The following is a 24,922-nucleotide window of genomic DNA, read 5'->3' on the forward strand; positions in this document are numbered from 1 at the left end:
TTTAATGCATAGAACGCACCGAAGCCTGCCTACTATTTTCACTGAATACTACTGTACATGGAGCTTGTCCCGATCCATCATTTTGGGCCTACTACAGGATGGGGGTTCTTGGATCCTGGTCATCCACTTTCAAAACCACTTGGTGGGAGAAACCTTCTTTACAAGTAACAAAAACAAAATATATGCACTCCTCAGCAGACCCGGGAAGTTCATTAAAAAAAAAGAGTAAGAGTAGAAATTAATAGAACCCTGCTCACACACAATGCCATGGTCAGGTTCATTGTTAGTAGTTCATGAGATTTTGGTATCAAGAGAATGTTTGTCTAATGAACTGAGTAGGTAAATTACTTCCTATCTGATATAGAATGCATAAATGTAATGCCTGTTGAATCACACCAGGTGGTCATTTCACTATGCAGTACATTCTCTAAATAAATGATAACACTAATCTGAATATTGTGCTTAAGACATACTTTGTAGGGGAAGGCGGGTTAAGATGAGCCATTTTATGCTTTTTGCTTGTTAGAACTGATATGATTAACAATCTTGAAGAAATAAGTACCTTGCCTTAAAATTTAATTATTTGGAAATATTTTTTTACCTCGATATAACATTCTACCCCCACACTGAAAGTCACTGTCACCTTCAAATAAAAAAAGTCAACTTGCGCCACACATGCCCTACACACGGCTTATTATAATCACTTGGGACGCGGGTGGGTTCGCAATCACTCAGGTCGCGTTCAAAATCACTCTGGTTTTGGATTTTTTTCATTTCGATGCAATTTTTATCTCACCTGCATAGCAGAGTGAGACTACAGGCGCCTTTTTCCCGACGGCCGCGGCGGCGTCAACACCAAATCTTAACCTAAGGTTAAGTTTTTGAAATGACAGCATAAATATATGGACCTACTTCATGTAACTGGGATATAAGGTTAATCAAGTATTTATCCTGCTTGAGTTTCATGTCACATGAATAAGGTCAAAGGTCATTTAGGGTCAATGAACTTTGGCCAAATTGGGGTGTCTCTTGAATTACCATCATAACTTTGAAAGATTATGGATCTGATTCATGAAACTTGGACATAATAGTAATCAAGTATCACTGAACATCCTGTGCAAGTTTCAGGTCACATGAGTAAGGTCAAAGGTCATTTAGGGTCAATGAACTTTGGGCAAATTGGGGGTATTTGTTGATTTACCATCATATCTCTGTAAGTTTATGGATCTGATTCATGAAACTTGGACATAATAGTAATCAAGTATCACTGAACATCAAAATAAATCAAAATCAAATAAAAAATCCTGTGCAAATTTTGGGTCACATAACCAATGTCAAAGGTCAATAAACGTAGTATTGTATCATTATATGAATAGTGTTTTTTTGTGAGTAGTTATTTTATAGTAGTTTTCAAAGTCAGCACTGCTGCTATATTGAATCGTGTGATGCAGGTGAGACAGCCAGAGGCATTCCACTTGTTTTTCTAACGGTGTCTTCAATGGGACAAACAAGCTGGGAAAATAAAATGAAATTAAAACTTACCCTAAGGCTCAACTTACCATGCCTTCCCCTACTTATCTAAGCACTTGCAGTTTTATTATTACCCTGGTCATCTGATTTAATTAGTTATTCCTGTACACAACATATGCACATCCTTCACTCCCTGGGGAGCATTCCAGCCTGTCACCATCGAGGTGCACACAATGCTTGACAATGACATTCACATCCTACCTTTATGTATCAGGCTCCTGATATACATGTATGGTATTGTAGCCACTGCTCTGTATTCTGCTGTTTGCATTCTTTCTGTTTTTCTTTCGCACTAATCATTGATAATTATATTTTTTTACTAGATTCATGTGACTTGAATCATTTTTCATGTGGCTTACCTGTGTGTTTGCCTAATGAGTGGCTCTGTGATGGTGTACCAGACTGTCCTGACAAAAGTGATGAAAATAATTGTAGTAGTTTACCAGGTAAGTATGCAAATAACTCCTATGAAATAAAAAGATATATTGAAAAGGATGATATGTTTCCATCATATAGCTATGTTATATAACAAAGCTAGAAATTAATTATTAGTTAAATATGGGAACAACCCCTGATATTTTAAGCACTCTAGACGGTTTATCATGTGTGTGTCCATGTTTTTATTTTTAGAATATGAGCTCATGAAGCTTATATTTGCATTAATAATCTCTCTCTTTTTCTCTATCTCATACACAAAGTTTACTACCCCATTAATGATACAACATTTAATGAAATTGATTCAGCTGAAATTTGTGATTTTGTGATTATTTTTTCTTCTTGATGATTTTGATTGATGGTTTTAATAAAGAAACAACAAAACAAAACTGGAAAGTCAACACAAAGAAATAAAAAGATCAAAATTGCAAAGAGCTTTAAAATTTGTCAATGTGCTGTATAAATGCAATGCAATAATATTATTATTGTATTATTTTTATTGTTATCATCACATAATAACTAATTATTTTCAGAAAGAATTGAGGTTTGAATCATGTGAGATTGAATCAGACTATTTTGCTTGGTGAATTTCATCACAATTATTTGGTTTTAAAAATTAAGATTTTGGAGGAGAAGTATAAGCCCCTCTTCCCACACATAATGAAAGAGAAAAGGTTAAAAATGTAATGGTAATTAGGCCAATGATTAAGATTTATTTATTTTCTTCCAACCAGCTGTGGTTAACTCACCAACCTGTGGACTCACTCCAGTAATCACATCTCGGATTGTTGGTGGGACTGATGCCCGTTATGGTCAGTGGCCTTGGATTGCTTCTCTCTCCATAAGGGTTAGAGACTTACCTTTTTATCATTTTTGTGGAGCTACTCTGATATCTGATCAGTGGGCTATGACAGCAGCACATTGTGTGCAGTAAGTACTTTTCTTATCTTTTGATTTTAATTGATCTACAGGGCGATCAGAATTTGCCCTAGATCCTGCTTCATCTTTAATTTATTTTTTTTTCATAAGGCTTTGCTACCAAAAATATGTAGTTTTGATTTGATAATCTTATTTTTGTAATTTTGTTATTGATTTAATAACAGTTAAGAAAAGATAACATTCAATACAAAATTAGTTTAAGGACGTTCCACAGTTAAAATGAAATCCATGTCATTTTCACCAAAGTTTGCAGAGAATTGATTTAGCACCCAAGTATCCCAAATATGTAAAAATTAGCATTAGTTCATGTGCTTGAATTTTTGCTATTTAGCTTTGAATTTCACTATATTGGACGTTCTCGAGAATTGTGCATTCAAAATAATTTGGGATCTTTAGACCCCTCAATATCACAACATTGCAGTTAAACCTCTATTACTAAGTCAAAATCCATGTAAGTTTCATCAAATTTTACAGTATAGTTCAGAATGGTATACTGAAGATGGAGAACTTCTTCATGTTGATATTTATTTGTCCTTTTAAGACTGGCAGCACCTTAATTTCTTTGAAATAGTGTGAAAGAAGACAAAAACATGATCTCTAAAAGTTGAAATTTTTATAACAAATCTGAGAAGTGCAATAAATGCTGCACTTTATTCAAAATCCATGTCATTTTCACCAAAATTTGTAAACTAGTAGAGGAAGGTGTACTCAAGCAGTGTAAATATAAAGAAATAGGGGTTCATGAGCTTGTTTTTAAACTATCAACACTTTTTTTGGAGCAAGTGTGCTATTTTAAACACCAAAAATGCGCCAAAGGCTTTGCATCTATGTGTGGAAATTTTGCAAACCACTCTACCATTAATTTCAACTCGATGTCTGATATTCGTCATACTTTGCTGCACTTCACCATAAAGCATTCAGAAATTATAGTCTGTGGTCAATGGATTACTTTCAGCTAATAAGCTTCAATAGAATAATACATCAGATCAGCAGTTACAATGCTTATGTGAAAAAAACAGCTGATACCTGTAACTGATTAATCACCTGTTCATCCATTGCGACGTCAATGCGCATATATGCGCAGATCATGATGCGCACAAACATAACTGGGAAGTCCTTAAACTGCATTCAATTACAAACTGTTCTGATTCAACAATATTTAAAAATGTACTGTATGTATTTTAATCTACAGCCATTTGTTCATTCTTTGTTTTCCTATAATGTTCATTTCACATGTGATGTACACTTTTCTTATTTTTCTTTTATAGATATATGTGTCTAACAGTGCATGGTATATTTGTTTATACCAAAAGTGCAGTAAAGTATAATTACCATCAGAGCTTTGACGTTGTGTGTTCAATTGCAATCATTATGTATCTGATTTTGTCTATTTTCATCAATTCACAGCCCACCTGTATTTGAGCTCATTGCTGATAAACTTCTTCTAGGTGACATTGATCTTTATGGTTCTGCAGCTACCAGACAGTTAATAGATATTGAAGGTGTTTATGTACACCCAGCATTCAATGAGTTTGTTATTGACTACGATGTTGCGCTGATCAAGCTTTCAGCACCAGTTCAGTTAGGAGATTATATCAGTCCTGTCTGCTTAGAGACTTCTTCAGAAGAAAGCAGTTTATACAGTCAATGCATTTCTATTGGATGGGGATCCACTGTAAGCGGAGGTATGTGTCAGGTTACAATAGAACTATTTAATTTACCTTTTGAATGCATGTTCACCTGCTTCTTCTTATCAGCGAAGATTTATGATTACACCAACATTCAATAAGATTAGAAATATGTATATCAGAAAATCCTTGATTTGGAGATACTGGAAATCAACTTGCAGAATTTCAAACATTTTTTTTTTCATTAATTCATTCATTCATTTATGTTATTGCAAAGATTTGAATTTAGCTAGATCAGAAGAAAAAGCAAAACAAACATTATTTCTCTGCAAATAAGATCCACAGGGGATAAAATGTTTAGCTTACTAGTAGTTAATTTAGTAGTTTACTTTGAACCTGCTGGTCTATGCTTACTAGCTGTGAAAAAAGAATGTATGTGACATAAAATTCTTCATGTATACAAATATTTTGTTCAGTGATAGCCAGAAACATTGATTAATGTTGTTCACAACATTGACAAAAACAACAGTAATTGGACTACTGAGAAAGGGGATCGGAGGGGGATTAAATATATGAATCAAGGGTACCCTCAGAGTTGAGGGTAAAAGTGTATAATTTTACCAAATACAAATAAGAGACAAAAAGATGCTGAGATTTTGATTTTGAGGTCAACAAAGGTCAAGGTCACAGTGACATGTTTTCATCTCACCCTTCTGTAGTCCTTGTAAACCTGATAACTTTTAACTTAACCTAGGCTCATATAATTTAGTGTGTATGAAACTATCATGGATCCCAGGAAGCCTATTGATGTTTAGGTCAAAAGGTAAAAGGTGAAGTCGCCACTTTCCACTTTTCTTGCTTGATCAATAACTCCATTTTCTGCATTATAGGCGGGTGTATTATGTGCTTGTCCCAGTGACACTCTTGTTTGTAATTCTTAAGCCCCAGATAGGGACGTCAAATTCCACAAGAAGATAGATGTAGGTTTTATAGATGGCCACAAGTTCATGCTTATCGATTTTAAAATTTCAAAATATTCTACCTATGAACTCAGTGCAATTCAATGAGGATGTATAAATGCAAATTAATGGTATAATTTTTTTATTAGTTTTGAGGGACCTCCTATTAGGGATGAAAACCTTGAAGTAGAGAAAATATTTTTATCACATGGTTCACAAATGTATTCAATTTCCACATTATGATGCAAATGATTAAATGTGAATGTTTGTTCTTTTATCTGAGCAATCTAAGAAGAAGTGTCTTCTTCCATATTTAACTTTGAGATTACTTTTCTTATTTTTTTTTCACTTTTTCGTTTTGTTGATATTAGGGTCTTTATCACCATCACTGCAGGAGGCTACATTTAATCTCACAGAAATTGAAGAATGTAGAAACATTACAGGCGATGATGAATTGACTGAAAACCATATTTGTGCTTGGGACCCAAGAGGAGGGGTTTCAGTATGTCAAGTGAGTTTCCAAGTGAAACAGTTGATTGAATTCTTCATTATATTTTTCTCGCCCGCAAAGCAGAGCAAGATTATTAATGAAAATCCACATTATATTATTTGAAATATGTTGAAATCTGAAATAGAAATACTGAAATCTGAAATAGAAAAATGTTATTTTGCCCAATTGATCGTGGGCCTGGCAGCCACTATGTAGTCTTTTGTGAGACAGACGATCTAACAACTATACCAATACACCATTTTTTGTCTTGTCTGCATAGCATACCGAGACTATACAGAATGTACATGTAGGTGCCGCTTTTCCGACTGCGCGAATAGGCATGGGTGCGATGGTGCGAGATTTTGCATTAGGTGAAAGAAAGATGCTCTATTCAACGAGGCGTTAGCCGAGTTAAATAGAACATCTCTTTAATAAACTGATGTATGTTTTGATTCATCCAGGAAAAGTCAAATTACGATGGAAAAAATAATCTATTTATCTGAACTTACTTGTTGAAGCAGAGGACAGTTTCACATCCGATCCAGGATGCTTCTTCGGCTCTTCTGAACTGGCGGGAAATCGTCGTTGCTGATTGGCACCGAAGCACCGTCGATGTTATTGTCTTGGATACGTCGAGGAGTTTTTTCGGATTGCAGGATTGTAAATCCGAGATAGGTTATGTCGTAATCCTCCTCCTTTGTTGAGAGATGAAGTGCTACAACAGTTGGAGAAAGGCGGCTTTATTGACAAATCTACTTACTTTAGTTTGTATCCTGACAATGACTTTCCATTTTATGGTCTACCAAAGATCCACAAGGAGGATATACCTTTGAGACCTATTGTGAGTAGCATTAGCACTATCACGTATAACATTGCCAATTTTCTTACATGTGTTCTCAGCCCTTTAGTGGGTTTATCGGAGCATAACATACTCAATTCTAAAGACTTCATTGAGAAGGTGCGGGACATCAAAGTTGAAGACGATGAGTGCATTGCCTCCTTTGATGTGTCCGCTCTTTTCACTAGCGTTCCTCCGAATAAGGCAGTAGAAACAGTTCGCAAGCGCCTTATTGACGACCTCAATTTAAGCTCAAGAACTAAACTTAGCCCGGATCAGCTTTGTCAACTTTTAGAACTCTGTCTATCCACCACTTACTACACCTATATCGGCAATTTCTACAAATAAAAGCATGGATGTGCCATGGGATCTCCCATTTCGCCAGTTCTTGCCAATTTGTACATGGAAGACTTTGAGAAATTTGCCCTGAGTTCTTTTCTCGGCATCCCACCTACCCACTGGTTTAGAAACGTGGACAATACTTGGGTCAAGATAAAGACTACGGACCTTGGTTTTATTTTTGATCACTTCAATAACTGTGATCCGTCTATTAAGTTCACAGTGGAAAGAGTCAAGGACAACCAACTCACGTTTTTGGATTGCCTCATTACCATCGAGGAAGACGGATCACTGAGCTAGTCAGTCTTTTTTTAAAAGACACCCACACAGATCAATACCTGTTGTTTGACTCTCATCATCCGCTCATCCACAAGTTGGGAGTAGTGAAGACATTGTTCCACAGAGCTTCATACATTCTTACTTCTGAGATAACCAAGGAGAAGGAACATAAACATCTCCGAGAGGCTCTACGTAAGTGTGGTTACCACGGGTGGACCATAGAGAAAGCCCTTCACCCGCGACGCCAACGTGAGAACAACCTTCCTCGACCGACTGAACAGGGGCATCGCTTCGGTGTCTCTGTCCCCTACGTCAGTAGACTTTCAGAGAAAATCCAGAGGATCCTGTCTTCTTGCCGCATCCTGATGTACTTCAAACCGACTAACACACTTAAGCAGAAATTAGTTCACCCGAAGGATAAAGTTCCCAAAGACAAGGAAAACAACATTGTCTATGCTATCCAGTGCCAAGAGACAGGTTGCAGCGCTAATTATATTGGTGAAACCATGCAACCCCTCTTCAAGCGTTTGTATCAACATCGCAGACCAGGCGAATCGGGATACGATTCTGCCGTATACTCCCACCTGAATACGTCTAAACACAACTTCAAAGATAAAGACGTTCTAATCCTAGACAAGGAACCTAGGTGGTTTGAGAGGGGGGTCCGTGAGGCAGTCTACGTCAACGCAGAGAACCCATCTCTCAACAAAGGAGGAGGATTACGACATAACCTCTCTCGGATTTACAATCCTGTAATCCGAAAAATTCCTCGACGTCTCCAAGACAATAACATCGACGGTGCTTCGGTGCCAATCAGTAACGACGATTTCCCGCCAGTTCAGAAGAGCCGAAGAAGCATCCCGGATCGGACGTGAAACTGTCCTCTGCTTCAACAAGTAAGTCCAGATGAATAGATGTTTTTTCCATCGTAATAGAACGTCTCTTTCTTTCACCGAATGCAAAATCTCGCACTATTGCACAAATAAGAATATTTACTATTTGTGTTGTACAACGCCTCAGAAATTAGCGAGTTTCTCCCTGCAGTAATCTATGAAAATGGAGCAAAAAAATTGAAAGCGAAAAGTAAAATCCCACTAGCGCACATTACCTTGGTAGCATTGCGCATTTAGGCAGCAGGCTTATATGCGTATTGCATCTTCATTTTACTGAGCGCAATGAATGAAATGGTATTGTGACGTCACCTCCTAAAGCCGTGTAACGGTACATTTTGGATGGTACATCTTGTGTGCAACGGTACGATTGTTTGAGATTCAGCCGCCCATTTGCTCGCGTACAACAAGCTAAGTAGGCGTTGTACAACATCAAATCTTAACCTAAGGTTAAGTTTTTGAAATGTCATCATAACTTAGAAATAGTATAGACCAAGTTCATGAAACTTGGACATAAGGGTAATCAAGCATTATAGAACATCCTGCCTTGGTTTCAGGTCACATGACAAAGGTCATAGGTCATTTAGGGTCAATGAATTTAGACCATGTTGGGGGAATCAATATCGAAATCTTAACCCAAGGTTAAATTTTTGAAATGTCATCATAACTTAAAAAGTATATGGACCAAGTTCATGAAAATTAAAAATAAGGGTAATGAAGTATTACTGAACATTTCATCTGAGTTTCGGGTCACATGATCAAGGTCATAGGTCATTTAGGGTCAATGATCTTTGGGTATGTTAGGGGTATTTGTGGAATTTCCATCGTAACTTCAATTTAATATGGAGTTAGTTAATAAAACTTGGACATAAGAGTAACCCATGTACTGTATATCTGAATATCCTGTGCATGTTTCAGGCCACATGACTAAGATCAAAAGTCATTTATGGTCAATGAACTGGGCCGTTTTGGGGGTATTTGTTGAATTGGCATCATAACACATCATATACACATGTTTCAATGTTTGTTTTATTCATTTGCAAGAGCAGTGCGCATTTTAGCTTGCATGCAGCTTGAGCACTGCGATCAGCGAGTGCCCCAATCATTTTATTATGAAATGCACTTTTTTTTTAAACATACAGGTTTTTTTTACAGTTTTTCATTCCCAGAGGCTGGCAGGTCTGATGTAGTTCATGAAGCATAGACATAAGGGTAATCAAGTATGTTTTACACATGTCTTAGGTCACATGATCATGGTCAGAGGTCATGTTGGGTCAATGGACATAGTATTTTATTATCATATGAGTATTTTCTTTTGTGAATAATTATTCAATAGCTGTTTTCAAAGTCAGCACTGCTGCTATATCGAATTGTGTAATGCAGGCAAGACTGCCTGAGGCGTTCCACTTGTTTTTCTGAAGGCGGCGGCAATGTCGTCAACATTGAAATCTTAATTAATGTTAACTTTTTTAAATGTAATCATAACTCTAAGAATTTATGCTAAAGCCAGGGTAATAATAACATCATTATGTTAAGCAGGGCAGTTTTCGGAACTGAAGTGGCTACTCTTGGTAAAATATGACATTATTTTTATTATTGTATTATTATTATATGGGCTTATTTCATGTAACTTGGACATAAAGGTAATCAAGTGTCACACATTCTTCTTAGTTTGAGGTCACATGACCAAGGTCAAAGGGCTTACGGCCAATGAAATCTATGTTCGGATATATATATTGAAATCTTAAGCAAAGTTCTTGTCATGTCATAACTTTAAAAAAGTATATGGACCTATTTCTTGTAACCTGGACATAAGGGTAATAATGTGTCACTGATCATCTTGCACGAGCTTCAGGTCACATGTCCAAGATAAGAAGTTGTTTATCAATATCATTATTAATATTGAAATCTTAACCAAGGTTAAGTTTTTGAAAGTTTGCAAGACTGCAAGGGTTGTTTCATTTCTTATGAAATTTTCTCTATTTCTGTTGCATTGATATTGGAAGGATATATTCATTCGTGTACATATCACAATTACATTTACAAGTGTCCTGTGAAGTTATGCAGAGCAGTGGAGGACCGTGACCCGGAGGAGACCAAGCATTGGAGGGGCACAGCATTGTTCACAAACAATACAGTGCCCCTCAAATCATTGTCTCCTCCGGGTCACAGTCCGCCACTGGTGCAGAGTGTTTTTCATTTTTTTGAGGATTTCCAGACTGATGAATTTTGACAGAAATGTGCATCATGGCTCTGTATTAAACATAAAGATTTATAATTAATCATAAAATGGCAATGGATGGTCAATGAAATTATTGTTGGAGTTGCCAGAGGTTTTGGTAGCCTGCTATCTCATGTGTACAGAATAAACAGATAATTTTTAATAATTATCTATCTACAGAAGAATGAAAACCAATTGTTGTCTTTTTATTTTAGGTGAGATTCTGTAACCTCTCTTAAAGTCAGGAACAGGCCGAATTCAGAATAATTGTCTCTATATTTTCAAAGCCATTTGTGTGAAAATTCATGTATTGATTATGAAACTGTAATGTACTTTTATTTGTAGGGTGATTCAGGTAGCTCGCTTATGTGTCAAGAGTACAGTGGAACTTGGAGATTGGTTGGAATTACAAGCTCTAATTATGGATGTGCTGATGCTAACAATCCTGGAGTGAACAACTTACCTGACATCTACACACGTGTGTCTAAACATTGGGACTGGGTTAACTCTGTAATAGAAGGAAGTAAGTGTTGCTGCTGTATTTTCTAAGTCTCTTCATCTAGAATTATTAAAAGGAATGTTGTTACATTTGGCTATTCTTTGGTATTATTTCAATGCATAGAATTTAGATCTTACATTTACAAACAAACTTTTATCCCATCTCTTAAAACTGATTTCAGTGCTTTAACCTTAAAATTAAACGCATTTCTTCTGATAAATCTGTAAAAAGCTGAATTCATGCCCTTCCATGACTTTTTAAAATGAGTTTTGTGCAATATTTTAGACCAAACATGCTTATTTGACAATTTGGTGATACACACCACTAGATGGAAAATAATTATACAGCCCTACGGCATTCCAACACTAATGGATCTGACATTAGAGTTTACATTTCTCATTAGAAAATATTGTTGTTTAGAAAATATTTACTATTAATAAACAAATAGAAATTATTTTCATTTCATTTTATGATGCACTTGCCCTCTTTGTACATGTATGTATATCTTCTCTTTTGTTAAATCATCTTTTAGCACCCCTTTATAGATGTGAGGACATCATTTTTCCATCGTGTACAGCAGTGTTACCATATAACAGAACCTATTCTACCAGCCAGACTCCATCTTATGAGTTTATAATTGATAATTTGAATGAGATAGAGAACAAGACTTGTCATAGAAACCTAGAAGCCCTAATTTGCGGTAGCACTTTCAAGGAATGCCATGTAGATGGCCCTGGTAGGGTACCATGTAGACAGATGTGTGAAGAGGTATGTATTCACTCATGGTTCTTATGTCATTTCTAGAATCATTGTTAGACACCAACTATTATCCATATGCAATGTATAGAGGATTGCATTTTTTGTGGCAATATTTACTTTGTTTAGTAGGGGAAAAATACAATTAGTCTAGGTGTCTATTTAAATGGAGAAAAAAAGTTTAACCTTCATTGATTATCTGTCACACTTCAATGCTATTTTTAACATTTCCATCAGCAGTAGTCAGATCTGCCTCTTTGAGTAGATCATTATTTTACCAATCATGTCTCACCAAAAAAACAATAGGGGAAGCAAATTAAAAAGACACAAATTCTTTCTTAAAAGATAATGTTTTACATGAATGTTCTATTTAAGAAAAAAAATGTTTGCCAGTGTTACCACATTGATGATATGTGTTCTGTTACATGTAGCTCAATGTTTAAATTTGTCAGACCAATGAATTCTGGGCTACATTTTATGTAGGTTGTCAGCAGTGCATAATTTTGGTGATTAGAAGTGCTTCTCAGCCAATTACTACCCAAAGATTTCACAGACATTGTTTTGTCAGTTTTTGCAACTAAGTTGTGTGTTACAAATGTTGATCAATATCTTCCCTATAGACTTTTCTATATGCATTGATGCCATCACACTAGAGGCTGAAGCCATTGCCTTGCTTGCAGTAGTAATCTCCAGCTGGTGCATCTCTGTTAATATGTTTATCCTTATATATGATGGAGGGTGCTATGAAATGATCACTTCATATGCATATGGTCTGTTGTTACCAGAAATTAATAGGAAGTTCATAAAAGCACCTTCCGTTCTTGACATGTTTTTTTTCTGTTTACAGGTTAAAATGGCATGTTCTGCAGAGCTTCAAGTCTTTGGATTATATTTGGACAGACTCTTACCATGTGATTTATTTCCTGCAGGACCAAGTAACGACACATTACTATGTGAATATGGTAAGAAGAATATACACTTTACCAATGAATCCTTTCTTTTCAATATCCTTTCATTGCATCTTTTAACCCCAAAGTATTATTTTACAACAAAGACTGCTATTTCAGACAGTGTGATATTTACTACTATAAAAAATGAAAGAAAATGGGAAGAAAGAATGGTAAAATGAATACCTGTTGCTAATATAAAAAATATATTTACCATTATGATTATTTTTTTATTATTTGAGGATCAACTTTAGACTTGGTCCATGTATTATGTATACATGAACTAAGTGGGAGTGTCTAATGTAAGTTAGATATTGGTCAAATGTCTTATAGGTAATTAATCTATGTATTTCTGATCTGACAATGGTGGAGGCATAAATTTGGACTACACGCAGTCAAGAATCTGTCTAGCTACCAATTAAGATAAGTTTAATACAGTATATAAAGATTTGATTACTTTAGGATGCAGGTGTAGATACATTCCAATTCCTAATGATTCTTGTTTTCTCTGAAATTGACAATATTTTTTAATTTGAAACAGAAACATCACATGTGATCTCTTTGAGGTGACCTTCATTTTATTTTGATTGATTTTTGTTTTCAAGGTGTGGACTATTCCTGTGGAAATACAAATTTGATAGTCTCAAGAACTGTGCCTGCAACAATTACTAACCCTAGCTTCCCATCATATGGAAATGACCGCCATATCTGTACATGGTTTGTATCCGTCTCCGATCCTACCAATGTCCTCCTGATAAAGTTTCTGACGGTCAACATTGACTTTATCGTAGGAACACTTCTGGTTGGAGAGGGTAGTGATAGTGCCAATTTGACTTCTGTGATATATGAAGTGAGGACTAGTAGTACACCCATCGAGACAGGACTAGGGTCAATTTGGTTGTCATACGCTTCCACATTCTCTAGTAAAGGATTTGAATTACAGCTCTGGGCTGTCCAGTCAGGTATGCCAATAGTTTATTCTTTTTTTTTTTGCTGTTAAAAATATTTGCTTAATTTGACAATTGCTGTTTTTGTCACATGTAAAATGATTGATTGGAAGTTGTTGCACCTGACAATTATGAACTGACAGGGGTCATGTATTGAGAATGAAATCATTTTTATAAAAGTCACTAGAATATTAATTTGGGGGGGGGGGGGTTGAACTCACCTCATTGGATTATGATACTACTTCTTTACCTGCTGAACTGTTGTGACTCCTGCTCCTGCTATAATTGCAGTTTACTGTCTCATGTTGGAAAAAAGGTATTTTCTTATACCAAACAAAAATGATTTATCTAATGAAATCATATTTTGTCACATCTTGGAGGTAAGAGTCCACCATTTGTGTATTTATTAATGAAGAAGTAAAAATTTAATTGAACACTTGTCAAATTTTAAGCTTTGAAAATTTATAATACTATGCTGTTTAGATCGCAGTAAATACATGTATATGTTAAATTGTTAATATTTCTTTCCTAGGTTCTACAGATTTCTGTAGCGACTCTAGTTCTGTAGCTTGTTCATTCGGTTTTAGCTGTGTACCAGAGGAATGGGTCTGTGATGGGATTGCTGATTGTGAGAGTTTTGAAGATGAGCTGAACTGTACTGGTATGTGTCAATGAAAAATTAACACCTTTCAACTTTCTTTTTTATACTGACTGTTAAGAAATTCTTTCTGTTCCCCTCTTTATTCAAATATTATATAATGATCAAAATTTAAGAATAATTATCTATCTTTAAAAATCAAAAGGAATTAGCATTCCCCTTAAGTATATGTTGCTGCCATCTTCTATAAAATCATGTGCATATCCACATTTTTGACCCATATATGCATACATGTAAGTTATATTTTTTTTTTAGTCTTTTGAAGTAAAAGTATTAAGGTAGATGCTGTATGCAGGATGATAAGAATATTCTTTTATTATTTTGTTCCTCAGTTCCTTTGAATTGTCCTGATGGTTATATGAGATGTCAGAGTAATGAGAATTGCATCCCATCATCATGGCTATGTGATGATTTCTATGACTGTCTGGATGACTCAGATGAAGCAGACTGTCCTACAAGTGAGTTTTCCTCATTTCCATTTCATTCTCATTTAAATTATATGGTGTGATGTGTTGAAGCATCATGGTGTTGCAGTTCTGACTCTGGCCTAGTGATGAGATGGTCATGTATTTGAATTCCACTAAGGCCTTAGTGTCCTTTGGCAAGGTGTCAGTCCACACTTTTCCACTCTCCACCCAGGTGTTAAATGGGTACCTGTTAGGATGTGAAAGCCTATATAGTACGCCCATTAATTGAGTCTTGGGATTCTTGTTGAAATGCTCCCCTGGGATTGAAGAAAGAAGATGTATTGTGTGCGAGCATGCTAGGATCAGATGACATGGGTTGTAAAGTACATTTAAAGCGCTTATAGACGCGAAGTAGTTAGGGCTATATAAATATAACTATTATTATCTGAAATGCTTTGAAATTGAATCTTGTCAAACTGGTTTAAACTGTTTCAGGGACTGAGATAGCATGAGTGACAGAGTGTACATCTTCAACCTAAGAACTGGATCCTGTCTGCACTTTGCAATTGTGATGTGCGTCTAAAGCACATTAGAGACGTTTTTTTTTTTTTTTTTTTTTTTTTTTTTTTTTTATAGAAAGTATGGCTTTGTAGTTGCATGCACAAATGCCTTTCAATGGCCAAATACATATATTTGACCTTTGGATCAGTTTAAATCATTGGATTCAATGAATGTCATGGAGTGTCTTGCCTCTCTATACAATCCAAGTATCTAACAGTTGATTCATATTTATTTCTACATGTATAATGCAATATTTTTTTTAAATTCTTTCTATGAAATCAGTCCAAAGCTGTCCCTCAGATGGTGTTCAAACTATTCCTGCCTCGATGCCCTTCTCCATCATGTCTGACAACTACCCTATGAACTATCCCATCAATTTTGAATGCTTATGGCTTCTCCGAGCTGATGCTAACCATTCTTTAGTCATCGACATCCTTGACTTCACATTGGAAAGTGGATATGACTATCTCTACATTGGACTTGGTCACAATCAATCAAATGAGAACTCTGTTGTCCTTGAGCTAACTGGATCTATAACTCCAACAAGATATTATCTTGGAATGAAGTTGTATCTTCAATTTTTATCTGATTCATCTGTTTCACGATCTGGGTTCTCATTGAATGTGACATCCATTCCATTTGAATGTAAGTATGAAGAAAGTGTTGTTTACCAGTGACCCGACTTCCTATTGTAAAATTTGATATAGATAGACAAATGTATCTTGAATAATTATAAATAATTGATATATAGAAATAAATGAATTGAATTGAAAATTGAATTGATTGAAATAGTAGTAATAATCAAAGTAGAAGTAGCAGCAGAAGAAGCTGTTTACGTATATACACATTATGTAACCTTGAGATCAGGTTTCTATCGATAATGTGCTATCTATTCCCTTTGATGGTGAGTCAAAGAAAAGTATTATGAACGCTATCCATACCTATAAATGGGTTGTTGTGAATCTGATTTTGAGAGTTTTTTTTACATCTTACCTGCAAAGATTGCCTTAAAAACCAACTCTTGCTTCCTTCATTTGACAAGAATTGATGTTGTACAATGGATTTAGTGTCTATTCAGTTGTATCAATTTCATGCTCAAATCATTTACTGTCCATTCTTAACTTACCCCTGGAGGTGTTTCACAAAGAGTTAACCCTAAATAGACTGGGCTATTTTGATGCCTAAGAAGACGGAAGGGGGAATGATTCAGTCCCCCCTTATGATCTCGGCTGTCAATCGCGCGATCGCGATAAAAATTGGCACGCGCGATACCCATGGCATAATCTACAAAACTACAACTTAAAATTCTGCGAAAAATCTCATTGCTTATTAATTATTCTAATTTATGCGTTAAATCAAAAGTTTGCTCTAATTAACAAAATAATGCCCCTAAAATGCTAATTTTTATATGAATCCACTCTAAATGTACTTAAAAAAAATCAAAATCACATTTATTTTCTTGTATTTTATTGGTTTCTAAATTTCTTCTGGGTTTTTTTTCTCCAACTTTCTGTTTTTTAAATGAGATGAAATTAATTTATATAATCAGTAAAAGGAAAAATAATGATACATTTATGAATGTTGCTAAAAACAGTATTTGCATTGGATTTTACACAAATTCATGTTTTTGAGCAATTTTGGGTCAGCATGCACTTACAAAATGTTGCCTAATTTTGGAACCGTGTATCCGGGGCCGGCTACAATTTTGGCCTCAAAAGTTGCGCGAGACTTGAATGTAAAAAGTCTGTGAGGGATGCAGTCAAAAAAATTCGTGCAGCGGATTTGTCACGAAAAATATCAAGGGGGGAACTGATTCAGTCCCCCCCTCCGTCTTCTTAGGATTAAGTATGGCTGAGAGTCGCACTTAAATTTGCGGTTGCATGCTGTATAAAAGCCATCACCGTATTGGTCAAGTCATGCTGAGAGGATGTGTGCTACTGTGTAATAATCATGAGGCAAAACTGCAGTTGGTGGATACAAACCCCAGTTTCGAATCGTGAAAAACCAAAATCAATCCGGGCCCTGTTTAAATATTTGAACAATTTTTTCTTGACCATAATGGGTCTGAAAAGAACTAAACCACAATTGCATACACAGTGTGACTATTTCAGAAAACTCACTCGCCAGCGCATTCAGTCATTTTTATTCTCTTTAATAGTTTCTTTATTTGCGGGTCGATTTTCTTCGTTCAAAGTTGAAAACGAATTAGCATTGGATTTCAAAATACAAAATGCCTTGAAAACTCGATTATTTATATATTAAATACAATAATTTCATTCTGAAGGGCTTACTTCAGGCAGAGCTGCTCTTACGTAACATCACATCTGCTGTTTATCGTCTAACACTGGCTCAACGCTAAGGCTTGCCTGTGGAGGTGATATGTTACATAAGAGGGATTAAATTGGCCATTCAGGGTTGAAATATCTTGGATCCTCTAATGAGGTTTTTGTAACTGGGATATAAAACCACGGTACAGGGCCTGAACTGCGGTCGTCTCCTCAACGAGGGTTTGACGTAATGCAATAAGATTGCATGTTACATATCATATGAAACACCCCCTGGATCGTTTTTTTATTGCTTTTTACATTTTAGGCATTTTGCAGTCTTCTAATAATTGGCCACACTACATTTTAACATTATCTATCAGTTTAACTTTTCATAATACCAGAACAAATAGTTTAAAATGTCTCTTTCCAAAATTGTTTATTGAGTGATCCTTTCACATTTACTTCTAGTAACTGAATCTTGTGATAGAGACCAGAGAGTTCCAATTGGATCTGAATGTGATGGAATCATAGATTGTTTTGATAATTCAGATGAACTTGGATGTGGTAAGTCTAAAATATCAACTTTAACAATTTGCCTAAAGTATGCATGTGGGAGTGATATTGTTTTCATCAGAGTTGGGGGTCTTTGTGTCAAAGGTCTCACACATTAAATAAATGAAAGAAAATTGCCCATCTGAAATATGAAGACTTGACAATTCAAAGGTTAAAACTTTTTCTCTGATGTAGGGGTTACAAGGATCTGGTAATATTTAGCAGTCAGAAGGTCTGAACTTGTAGAGGTCAATCTACACATAGATGTTTTAACAATGCCACAACTTGCTCATATTATGGACCTATTAGCAAAATAAGAAGACTTGACAATTCAAAAGTTCAAACTTGCTCTCTGATGTAGGGGTTACAAGGATCTGGTTTTATTTAGCAGTCAAAAGGTCTGAACTTGACGTATAGAATGTGTATTGCAATAGAACTTTATATACAGCAGGCAATTGTATGAAATATTCAAATTCATTGAATATCTGACCCCCAATATTCTTACTTTTTATTCCACTTCACTAACTGGACAATCTATAATAATTTGAGAGTAATACAAGAAGACAAATCATTTCAGGATTGTCACACATATAAAAGGAATGGAGATACATACTTTATAAGTCTTTAATCATGTTTTACTTAATTCATTTTGTTCTGTAGTATGGAAGCACTTTGAAGTTTGGGTGTTTCATGTCAATATCTGGAAATGGCAGTAGATTTTTAATTTGCTCTTTATAAAATGTTTTTACCAAAATCTTTCACAGCATGACCATGATAAAAGTTTGTTGAACTTTTTATTTCAGTTTCAATCGATGGATCATTTATGATAGCTGGTATATTTTCATCTGATCTGAATGACCCCTCTACAGTACTATACCAGAATACAACTTCAAGCATTATCGATGGTGTAAGTTGAACAGGATGATACATATTCTTATTTTGAGTAAAATGGAAAACATTCTAATGAAATCACAGACAGATCACTTGCTCTTAAGACATGATATTTTCTCTTTGGATACAAGTTCAATGGTCATTTAGGGGATACATTCAGTTAAATATAAGGAGCAGTATCTGCACCTTTCACTATCACATACTGTAAAGCATATTTACTGTCCAAATAATACTTTTAAATGAAATAAATATTTTAAGTAAAATATATAATATTCTAATGAAATAACAGACAATCACTTGCTCTAAAGACAGTTGAATACTTTAGTTTATGGATATTTCAATGGTCATTTAGGGGGTACATGCAGATATATGGAGCACGATATGGTTAGCTACATGTACCTTTCGTTACCACATGCTGTAAAGCATATTCACTGTCCAAATAATACATTTAAATGAAATAAATATTTTAAGTTAAATAGAAAATATTATATTGAAATAACAGAAGATCACTTGCTCTAAAGACATTTGATTACTTTAGTTTATGGATATTTCAATGGTCATTTAGGGGGTACATGCAGATATATGGAGCACAATATGGTTAGCTACATGTACCTTTCGTTACCACATGCTGTAAAGCATATTAACTGTCCAAATAATACCTTTATGTTTTGGATTTTTTTGTTTAATAATAATGGTCTCTTAATGAAAATGGATCCAATATATTTTCTACAACAGACCTTTGGTAATTTCTACGTTGTTTCTTCAAGGTGACTACTGGATAATGAATGATCTTCATATTGCATGACTGTGTACATAGTTTTGAATACGAGACTCTTTCTTTTGCATAAAAAATAATCAAGAAACTTTTTAACATCTCAGTTTTACGAGAATGGCAAGTTAAAATGTAGGCCTTCTTCTCATAGAGAGTTAGTTCTTTTTTAACCAAACCACTTTAATTCATGTTTAGAATGCATGCCATGCTGTATAATTATTGAATTATTTAATCTTAATGCAATCTGTTCTTTTCAATGACCATTTTGTATATTATTAGTTGAGATATTTATGTGAAGCGCATAGAGACTTTGTGTATTATGCACTATAAAAATGTAATTTTATTATTATTATTATTAATGGCAACATGTTTGGCATTGGTTAATACTTAAATCTAGTAGGGGTTTGGATTAAACTCTGAAATAATGAAATATTTTGATTAGTTTGTGTTGAAAGCCAGTTGTCTAGAATTTTTCCATTCCTCAATAGATTGTGTTTTCAAATTCACTGATGTTCTTTTTTGTAATCACAAGGTTGTGACTGGAATGGATATTTTCTTTAAAAATTAAGTCATTCCTAGTTGGCTTGTTATGTTATCCTTATGGTATTATTTTCCATGACAGATGGATGCTGTCTTTGAATCACTAGGACCTCTGTATTTTGGAGCAACTGTCACAGGTTTCAGGTATGTAAACTGTACTGTGGTACATTTAATAAGATACTTAATATGATGTAACCAACCCAAATTACATACATGAAAAAAATATGCTCTCTTTATTAAGATTTTGTGCTTCTGGTTCATGGGATAAAATGATGATTTATATGAATATAACTATATCCAGAGATATTATTATTATTTTTTCAAGGAATGGAAGCATCACTACGCACTTCCAAGTTCAACTGAATAGTTTGATAGAAAGTAATGACACCAATCCTTTGATGGCTACTCAACAACTGATCAGTGATTCTATCAAGAATGGAGTAAAGAATGGGGTATTTGGAGACTTGCCTGTCATTAATGGATCTGTTGTTATATATCAAGGTATTCCATCTACCATTGTTAAGTATTTCTCCCCATGGTACTGTCTGTTCATATTAAGAATATTTATGACACAATGATTTTCTTTGATTCTCTTACACTTCAATGACACTGTTCCATAACACTTTACTTCTCCTCACAATATGTGACCTATAACATCACAAACCGAGTTGTTGTTCCTACTGTAAGACGTCCTACAATTTTTATTAGTTTAGATAATTTGCGATATGCCTAACATGTGCTTTTATGTAGATGAAGATTAGTGAATTAGGCCTTTTTAAATAATGTCAGGTATTAAGATCAACTCCAGGTGGGCTTTTCCCAAACAAAATATAACATTTTTTTTTTTACTTTCTATGAAATCAGACTCAAGCTGTCCCTCAGATGGTGTTCAAACTATTCCTGCCTCGATGCCTTACTACATCATTTCTGAAAACTACCCAATGGACTATGATAATAACCTGAACTGTTTGTGGCTTCTCCAAGCTGATGCTAACCATTCTTTAGTCATTGACATCCTTGACTTCACATTGGAAAGTGGATATGACTATCTCTACATTGGACTTGGTCACAATAAATCAACTAATAACTCTGTTGTCCTTGAGCTAACAGGATCTATGGCTCCTACAAGATACTATCTTGGAATGAAGTCATATTTCCACTTTTTATCTGATTCATCTGATTCACGATCTGGGTTCTTATTGAATGTGACATCAATTCCATTTGAATGTAAGTATGAAGAGAGTCCTTATCTATTTCTACTGGTGATTGTTTTGTAAAATTTTGATTTAAATCTTAGTCTTGTATGAGGTTTCTTTGAAATATAACTTTTAACCTTAATCCTGGGTATATAATTGCTCCCCTTACGATCTCGGCTGTGGATTGTGTGATCGTGATACAAATTTGCATGAGGGTAGAGAATGATAATGAGAATGGTAGAGAATGATATGATCTATGTGATGGCATACATATGTAGGTGCATTTTATAAAAATTGATATATTTTACTTTACATGAATTAACTATCTTAATTTATTCATAAATTCTTATTTTTTGCTCTACTTCACTAAATGTGACCAGATTCCCAATGCTAAAAAGAACTCGCCCAAAAATGAATTTTAAGATTTTCATTGAGTTTGAAAAAGCAGGTCCTGAGCTTTAAAGTAATATATACTAGCAGCTTGTGAAAACTGCTCTACAATTACGTACACAAATAATAGAATGCACGAGAAACTATTAAGAGACAGCTTTCAAGAAATAAGTGGAAAACAATGTTGAAGTTCAGGTTTCACTCAAGTACTGCAAACTCGGTGAAACTTCTAAGCAGTCCACATACAAATTTGTGTCTAAGCTAATCTTGTATCTTGCTTTCCGTTCAACTGTACACTTTCAATTCTGACAGTATTTTGAAGAATAATTTATCTTCCAGATGAGTTTATTTTTTTAATTTTTGCTTTTTGAAGGCCATATTACTATTTTGGTTATTCACAGAGAACTTTTTTCTGGCAAATTTTTGTTGGTTTTGGGGTAGCTGTTCACAAATATACTCGTAGAATGCTGATTATCTTTATAGCATTCCTAACAATTGTAAATGAAAAGAATTTTGCTATCAAAATTATTTTTCTTTTTATTTTTTTTTTATTTCTTAGGTCTTTTATCGTTTTACTTTTATTTATTTATTTATTTATTTTTTTTTTTTTTTTTTTTTTTTGGGGGGGGGCATTATTCGTTGGTGACATTACTTCAGCCATAAATAGCATCAAGTTAATTGACTGTTATCAATAAAAAAAAATTTAAATCACTCATTTTATAAATATTATCTGAAAACACATATTGCATTGACTTTGTAAGTGAAAACATGATTTTGAGCAATTTTTGGTCTTACCTGCATGTACATTATATTGTGAATTTTGTAACCACATACCAAGGCATCACTAATTTTGTCTCTTTAAGTGTGCAAGACTTGAAAGTAGAAAGTCAGCTAGAGGCGTGGTTGACAATTTTGTGCAGCTGATTTATTGCAAATAATGGAGGATAAGGGTTCAAAATAGTTTATTATGTCATATTGTCATATTTTTCTCCAATAACCCAATCTCTTTTTACACTCAAATGCCACATTTTACTTCCATACTGTATCATCAGATTTATGCAACTCCTATAAACTAGTCCTTTCATCTTCAGAGAAAACCTTTCTTCATAGAAAAGAAAAGATAAATTATTGGGGTTAGAATAGATTATCAAGTAAGTTTGTCACATTTTCTCCAATAATCCCCATCTTCTTCTTATTCTTTAAATGCCACATTTTACTCCCATACTGTATCATCAAATTTATGCAACTCCTATAAACTAATCCTTTCATCTTCAGAGAAAACCCTTCCCCATATAACAACTCCACACAATCTCTATACTTGATCCATCCAAATTGATCTTTTCATATTTTTCCAGTAACTGAATCTTGTGATGCAGACCAGAGAGTTCTGGTAGGATCTAGTTGTGATGGAGTCATAGATTGTTTTGATAAATCAGATGAACTTGGATGTGGTAAGTCTGTTCCTTAGTTTAAGTATTATTTTTTATCTGGTTATTTATACAAAAAAAGAAGGTACATTAATGCATAGTGGCAAGAGAATGAATAACTTGGCGGGGAATTTCATTGTCAACTTTTTTTACTGTGCCATAGGGTAATGTGTTGGTTAAGAGAAGAATTGAAAATTGGATTGTACACCCTTTTTAGATGCATTTTTTTAAATTGGTTTTGTTATTTACATGTACTTGATTAAAAATTGTAACTTAGAATGATTGCCCAGCGAAAAAGAAAGATTTGTAGCTAAAATGTAGGCTTCCAACTCTTTCTTAAAGGGCAGTGACATCTTACCTGAGACTCCATTGAAGTTTCATTCTGTTTTTCTCTTATCTTATCTGTGCTAGTCTAAGCTCTAGTCTTAGGAGTTACGTGACCAGTATGTTATGTTCCTGTTAGTATATCAAGTTTATTTCACCAATTTTAGAGAAAAGTGATAATACAAATACTTTAAGGGTTGGTAAATTAACACATTGAACTGACCAACTAATAAAGGTTATATAACATTGTAAAAAAGTATCTCATGCTGATTTTTATTTGTTTTCTTGATGCCTCATGTCATTCACTTTGTTAAGAAAATGTTTGTAAGGTCTTGATACTAATAAAGTACGAAATTGATGTAATTAACATTTTTAAAGCAAATTCACAATTCCCAGTTCTGGAAAGATTTACAGCAAACTGATTCATTGATAGAATTATCACTGGGCAACAAAGCAAAGTACATGTATGTACATTTTATGAATTACTTCTGATATTGACTATTGTAATTATTTCCAAGGATTTTTGTTACTTTCTATAATATCAGACTCAAGCTGTCCCTCAGATGGTGTTCAAACTATTCCTGCCTCGATGCCTTACAACATCATGTCTAAAAACTACCCAATGGACTATGATAATAACCTGAACTGTTTGTGGCTTCTCCAAGCTGATGCTAACCATTCTTTAGTCATTGACATCCTTGACTTCACATTGGAAAGTGGATATGACTATCTCTACATTGGACTTGGTCACAATCAATCAAATGAGAACTCTGTTGTCCTTGAGCTAACAGGATCTATAACTCCAACTAGATACTATCTTGGAATGAAGTTGTATCTTCAATTTTTATCTGATTCATTTGTTTCACGATCTGGGTTCTCATTGAATGTGACATCCATTCCATTTGAATGTAAGTATGTTATGAGTGTGAAGTCTTGCACAAATTTGGAGACCAAATTTGCGACTTACGGGTATATCATGGTAACGCCATTTGACTTTCTAAAGGATAATGTTAAGCCGAAAAAAGCTAATTTTTATACTTTTTGTACAAAGTCTTTGGGAGATGAAATTCATAAAAGGTGATTATTTTTATTTCTATTTGGACTGCTTCATTAAATTAGGGTTCGATTTAAATGTGGAATGGGCTGCAAAAATTTCCAATCAAAACAAAAGATAAAAAAACAAAGAAATGCTAAAAAAAAAAAGGAAAGAAATGTATCAGGGAAAATTCGGTTTTTGCAT

General features: G+C 34.5%; 1 protein-coding gene across 1 annotated transcript in view; it reads left to right on the forward strand.

The window, feature by feature from the left end:
- The window catches only part of LOC129254562 (uncharacterized), a 177,994-nt gene that overhangs the window by 59,420 nt on the left and 93,652 nt on the right, over positions 1–24,922 (forward strand). Inside the window, exons 40-57 of the mRNA XM_064113465.1 lie at positions 1,854–1,976; positions 2,700–2,895; positions 4,312–4,589; positions 5,863–6,002; positions 10,894–11,071; positions 11,580–11,815; positions 12,651–12,765; positions 13,356–13,712; positions 14,230–14,358; positions 14,688–14,813; positions 15,606–15,968; positions 18,059–18,154; positions 18,946–19,049; positions 20,428–20,489; positions 20,671–20,846; positions 21,210–21,572; positions 23,287–23,382; positions 24,228–24,590. Of these exons, the coding sequence (XP_063969535.1) occupies positions 1,854–1,976; positions 2,700–2,895; positions 4,312–4,589; positions 5,863–6,002; positions 10,894–11,071; positions 11,580–11,815; positions 12,651–12,765; positions 13,356–13,712; positions 14,230–14,358; positions 14,688–14,813; positions 15,606–15,968; positions 18,059–18,154; positions 18,946–19,049; positions 20,428–20,489; positions 20,671–20,846; positions 21,210–21,572; positions 23,287–23,382; positions 24,228–24,590 (3,501 nt within the window). The remainder of the gene's footprint in view (positions 1–1,853; positions 1,977–2,699; positions 2,896–4,311; positions 4,590–5,862; positions 6,003–10,893; positions 11,072–11,579; positions 11,816–12,650; positions 12,766–13,355; positions 13,713–14,229; positions 14,359–14,687; positions 14,814–15,605; positions 15,969–18,058; positions 18,155–18,945; positions 19,050–20,427; positions 20,490–20,670; positions 20,847–21,209; positions 21,573–23,286; positions 23,383–24,227; positions 24,591–24,922) is intronic.

Source organism: Lytechinus pictus, chromosome 1 (assembly GCF_037042905.1).
Source record: "Lytechinus pictus isolate F3 Inbred chromosome 1, Lp3.0, whole genome shotgun sequence".
Lineage (NCBI taxonomy): Eukaryota > Metazoa > Echinodermata > Echinoidea > Temnopleuroida > Toxopneustidae > Lytechinus > Lytechinus pictus.